This window comes from Cariama cristata, unplaced genomic scaffold (assembly GCF_000690535.1).
Source record: "Cariama cristata isolate BGI_N322 unplaced genomic scaffold, ASM69053v1 scaffold3016, whole genome shotgun sequence".
Taxonomy (NCBI): Eukaryota; Metazoa; Chordata; class Aves; order Cariamiformes; family Cariamidae; genus Cariama; species Cariama cristata.
The window spans coordinates 19,608-25,551 of NW_009620205.1; the positions used below are offsets into that span (position 1 = coordinate 19,608).

General features: G+C 58.8%; 1 protein-coding gene across 1 annotated transcript in view; it reads right to left on the bottom strand.

Moving 5' to 3' along the window:
• The window catches only part of LOC104162718 (netrin-3), a 24,163-nt gene that overhangs the window by 17,009 nt on the left and 1,210 nt on the right, over positions 1-5,944 (bottom strand). Inside the window, exon 3 of the mRNA XM_009701523.1 lies at positions 737-744. Within this exon, the coding sequence (XP_009699825.1) occupies positions 737-744 (8 nt within the window). The remainder of the gene's footprint in view (positions 1-736; positions 745-5,944) is intronic.

Genomic DNA, 5,944 nt, shown 5'->3' on the forward strand with positions numbered 1-5,944 from the left:
CCCCGGCCCCCTCCCCGCGCCGGTAAATTGAGGTTGGGTGAGAGTTTTTCCAGGCGTACTGTGAAATTCATTAACGTGTCAGCCCAGATTTAACTGCTTAGGCCTGGCTTGGCGGGTGTGTGAAGTTACCTCCCCCTCCCCCGCCCCGGCAGCGCCGGTGGGAGCTTCAGCCCGCACAGATCAAACGCTCCCTCACCCGCTCTGTCGCTCCGGCCTTGGAGATGCTGGAGGAAGAAAGCTGGAGCAAATCCCAGCCCTAAAAAAGAGCCTTTTTGGAGGCTTAAATGAGTTGAGCGAAAGGTTGGTGCCGGCCTCGGTGCTGCCGGCACCACGCGTTCAAACCTCAGCTCCCCCGGGAGCTCCCCCGTGTTATGAGATTAGTGTAAAAATCACATGGCAGGCATCAAAATAACACGCCGGCGTGGCAGTAGGTGCCTTTGGGGGCTTGTGCCTCTTGAGCTCATTGTTTTTCCCCCGGTGTCAGTGAAAAAAAGGGTCTTTTCAGGCAAATTCGGACACGGGGCTAGGCGCTGGGATGTGTCGCCTGGAGGGAGAGTAGCAAATACTGCCCGTGGTCCCAGGCAGCCAGGGATGCTGCTGTGCCAGGGATGCCAACACTTGGCCAGGCTTTGCCGGGCCCAGGAGAGATGCGGTGAAGTACCCTGACATCCAGGCTGCTCTTGCACTCACCAGATGTCAGGACAGGGACAAGCTGGGGTGGTTTGTGCCACTGAACCAAGACAGCTGCTCATAACTGTGGCAAAGGAGCAATTTTGGGGTGTAGAGGGGCCTCATTATCCCCTTGCATCACTGAAAGGCCAGGTGGGTCACCCCAAAAGGCAGCTTTGCTGACCCGCTGGGAACACTCGGGGCCACCCCCATGACCCCCCCGGCATCCTCTGGGGAAGGAGAAGGGACAGCAGCCCAGAGGGGAGGCGATGGGCAGCGGAGGAGAAAGGTCAGGTAAATGATTTGCCACCCTCGGCGTGGGTCCCTCTCTGCCTCCAGTTTAATTGGTGAGAGAGTAACTGGTCACAGCCTTTTTGCAGCATCACGGATCCTGCTGTGGGCTGAGGGCCCTCCCGGCTGCCGTGTCCCCGTCAGCCCTGGGACTGCCTTTCCCTGGGAACATGCTGCAGGTCCTCCCAGGAGCTGGCTTTTGGGGAGAAACCTCCTCTTGCTGCCCATCATCACCTCCTCTGCCTGCAGGCAGCGATGCTGCCCGCTCTGGGTTGTTGCTCCCAGTCCGGGCTGGGTGTCAGCAAACTGCCGCTGGCTCAGCAGGAGCCAAGCCGGGATTTTGGCGTGATCCTGGCCAGCCGAAATGGGGACCTGGCTGGGCTTGGCCATGTTGGGGGACAGGGTCACACCAGCACGCGTGACCATCCCCTCACCCCCCCGGCGCAGCCATCCGTCGCTAATTGGGGCAGACGGGTCCCCCCTCTTACCCGGCTAAATGCGTGCACTGTTCCTCAGCGCCGACTCAGTCGCAAGCTCTGTCTGTCTCCCGTTAATCACTAATTAAAGGCTTGAATGTTCCCTGCTGTTTGGAGTATTAATAAGAATTTAATTGCACAGTTTGGGGCTAATTACGTGGTAGTTCGCTTCCGCCCTCATACAGTATGCCCAATTAAACAATCATATGATCAATTAAACAATCACAAGATCTAATAATTTGCAATAATAGACTAATTAAATGTCGACACCTTGCAACGGAGCAACCTTCTGTCCCCCTTTTGATGGTGTTTGAACTCCTGCCCAGGCTCTGGCCACCCCACAACCTCTTTCTCCTCTGGGCTGCTGTAGATGGAGGAGCCTGGGGCAACGGCACGACGGGGTTTGGGGCAGGGACCCCGGCACAGGACCGGCAGCGCTCTGCACCGGCACACACGCATGGCAAGGAGCCCGCGGGGCAGGAGGGGGGCTCGCCGCCCCTACAAGTTCCCTGGGAATAATTAGCAAAGGCAGCCGGCTCAGCGAAACCCTAGATCGGCCGCTGCTGCCAACCCGCAGCAGATTCAAGCTACGCCCCTGCTTTGGCTGGAGGAGAGCCCAGCCAGGACGGCGGGGCAGGATGAGGCCGCACCTCCGCCCCGGGGATGGGAACTGAGACCAGAACAGCCCCTTCCCTCCCATCCCTACTGCCCCTCCATCACGGGGAAGGTTCAGAGGGAAGGGCCGGGGCTCACATCTCTACCGCCAAGAAGCAGAAGTGGAGAGCCCTCCCCGAGGGGCTGCGGGCTGAGGACAGGGGTGCGAGAGACAAGGTTGAGCCACTCCAGCCCCATCCCAGGAGGAGCAGGACTCAGGATGGTCAGGCAAGCGTTAATCCCCTCCACTGCGGTGGCTGCCTCCTCCCTGCACCCCACATCTGCTGGGATGCTGCACCCCATGGGGAGTGGGTGCCCAGGCAGGGGTGCCAGGGGGATGCTGCCTGCCTGCCCATCTCCGAAAGCCATCATCTACCCCGAATCACTGCCCCCAGCTCCCCTCGGGGAAGGACTGTGCCTGGCGCTGGTGGGAACCCGCTGGTTTCCAGCACATCTGCTGGGGAGAGGGCAAGCAGCACCCCACGGCGGGGGATGCAGCAAGGGAAGGGGCTGCAGATGTGACTGCAAAAAAGCCGCTGGCTGCACGGATCCTGCTTCACTGCATAAAACAGCCCAGGCCAGCTCACCGGGGGATTTTGGAGATAATTTTTGCGTGGGAAGCACTGAGATAGAAAAAGAAAGCAAACATGTACAGAAAGGGGCAGAGGCCATGAGCAAAGCACATGGGATCCTCTAAATCCCATCACCCCTCCGGGGATCGGTATTTTCAGGCACTGCCATCCTGGATCCATGGCCACAGCCCCCCCGACCGAAGCAGGGGGAGCAGCAGCCAGCGAGGTCTTCCCAGGAGAGCGCAGCCCCTTCCCCGTTGAGCCCCCCGGATCAAAGCAAGCTCCGTGAATTATCCCGGTGCTCCGGGGAGCGCTCCCGCCGCGGCAGCCACAAAGGGAACAAGAGCTCCCGCATTACCAGCAAGTGCATCAATTACTTCCAGTGGCTGCCTTGTGCTAATCCGCTTCCCCCCCTTCCCCAGGCCGGGTGTTTTGGGGACATCCTGCCGAGGGGGTGACCGGGCTGCCCCCAGCAGCTCTGCGTGTGCAGGCAGGCACCGGCAGCGGCGGTGGGAAGGAGGAGGCACAAGTCTGTGGGAATAAAGCTGATGCATCACATGGGGGGGTTCAGGATTTCGGCGATCCTGCTCCTGCCAGCCGCTCTGCCAGGATTATCCTTCACTGAGCCTGACCGAGGCTAAAAGCTGGGGGGGACACACACATGGATGGGGACACGGCTTTCTCTTTCCTGCCCTCCTCTTGGGGCAGGGCACATCACAGCGTACACAGAGCATCTCAATATCAGCAGGACAAGCTCCTCCTGGGACACGCAGCCCTTTTCGGGTATTGAGAGAGCCCCCTGTGCCCGTGGACTGATGGCACTGCTCTCAAACCACCAGGCACGGGGCCACGCACCCTGCGGCACGGAGCTGGCACTGTGCCCTCTTGCCAAGCCAGCAGCGTGGCAAATCCACTGTTGCCGTCCAGGCTGTGACATACCCAAACCCGCCTGCTTGCCAAAGTCACATGGACCCCCGTAACACCGCAGCACGGCCATGTCTCCGTGAATGCCATGACTACCCCACCGCAGCCGTGGTGGGGTCACGCCCCGTGCCGATGCTCAGACCTCAGGCGTCACTGAGCTGTTTCACCTCGGCATTTCCCCGCAGCAACCACAGGCAGAAATTCTTGTGAAATAAGGGAAGTTTGTCCTCACCTCTATCCGGGACCTGCGTGGATGGATGTCCCAGCGCCGTGAGATGGTGCAGGACATCAATTTGTCCCCATGCCAGCACAGGCAGAGACTCCCATGCACTGGAAGGGGACAAAACCCCAACGCATGGCCCTGAGGAGCACAGAGCCGAGAGGCGACATCCCAAAATGACCTGAAGCTGTACCAGCCCCATGGCTCCATCCGGATCCACTTTTCAGGGTGCTGCAGCTGCCCAACCTTGCCCCTCAACTGGCACTGGGCTGCCAAGCTCCTGCATCCATCCCCCCTCCTCCTCCTCACCCCTCCCCAGCCACACGTGGCCATCCAGCCAGCGTCACCGATGCCCGGCCGCAGGACAGAGTCCGAAACCCCACAGCCCCCAGGCTGAGCAAAGGGAACTTCCCGGGCGGCCTCTCCTTTTAATTGGCGCTAATTGCTGCGTCTGTTCGTGCTGGCTGGGGAGATGTCATTGTTGAAAGGCACAGAGGGGAAGGCTCGGGGAGCTAATCCAGCTTTCAGCCGCTAAGCCCTTCGGAGGCGGGTGATGGAGAAGCTCTTTCAGGTCCCTTCAGAGAGGGCACAAAGCCCGAGAGGGGAAAGGGAGAAAGAAGGAGAGCGAATCAACAGGAACAACTACTTTCACACGCAGCTCGGGGAAGGGTCTTTGTCCACGGGGCTTGTCAGGGGGGAGCTTGAAGGGACCGTGCTGTGCTCCCGCCTCCTCTTCTCTCCCTCGTTTATCTTTTCAGCCCCATCTGCCAAAAGGGTGATGCAGCTGGGGACGGGGATGCTCAGGAGCACAGCCCTGCAGAGCAGGACCCTCACCCTGCGATGGACACGATGGCCAGACGGACAGGAGATCTGCAGATGCTCCCCCAAAATGAGCCTCCTCCGGTTTAACCCCTTTTGTGCCAGCAGAGCCACCTCCACTGCCATCACGCTGCTTTACTGGAGGATGAGGCAGATGTGGTGTGGGGTGCCACGAGGGAGGCAGCCATCGGGTCAGGGTCTTGCTTTTGTCCCAGGGGGGTTTCCACGGGTTCACCCACCAGCCGGACCCCCCTGACCCGACCTGCAGGCAGCTTGGGCAGCAGCTGTGGGGAAGGTGCAGAGTTCAGAGGGGGTTTTTCTGAGCTTTTCTCCAAAACTCATCTTTCTGAGACAAGTGGGAAAAGGCAAGGTCTGACACATTCCCACAGGCCATGAGGTGGTTTAAAGCATCAGCTCCAACATTTGCTTTGAATCTGCTGCCTTTTTAGCCATTCTTAGAAATCCATTGTAACGTATATATATTTAAGCCAACAGCCGGGATCTCAACAAGACATCGATCACAAATACTAACAAGTCCCTCTGACCTCTGGCACATCCACCGAGACTTTCAGGGGGTGATTAATGGTATGGCTTTCCCTTGTCTCCATCCTCCCGTCACCCCCTGCGACCTGGGCTCTGGTCCAGGAGGAGCAAGAGGCTGTTCCTCCCTCTCCCAGACCTTCAGAGGGCTCTGGCATCCCCCAACCCCATCCCAAATCAGGACAAAAGGCAAAAACGTCCAGAAAATCCCACAAAGATTCCCAAGTGGGACAGCCAAGCGATGCCAGTTTGATGTTTTGGAAATGTTTCGTTTTGATGACAGTATTTGTAACTCATGGACAGCAAGGACAGACAAACTAAAACCTCCACGTAGACCACCATGCCAGACTGAACACGAATGATGAAATGTTGAATTGGGGTGTCTGAAGTATTTCCTCAATCTCTGCCAGGTTTTGCTGCCTGGCCCCTGCCCCAAAGCACACCTTGCCGGGGACTGCCGTGATTCCCTCTCCCGGCCCAGGGACAGCTGGGTTTGCTGCCCAAGGAAAACACCCCCAGCCAGGCATCCTGCATCCCACACCGAGGTTTGCTGACCAGCTGGAAGACTTTGGTGATTTTTGAGAGGGTTTTGGTGCTTTGGCTCATGGTCAAGCCACCGCACCTCCAGGGAGGCACACGCAGCAGAGACAGGGCAGATGCTTGAGCCTTTCCCAGCCCTCCAGCCAGGGGAATGCTCCCCAGCATCTCCGGACAAGCACGCTCCATCACTTCAGCTCAGCGCCCATCACTTCCTCCCCCAATGACCCGTTTTAGGGTTT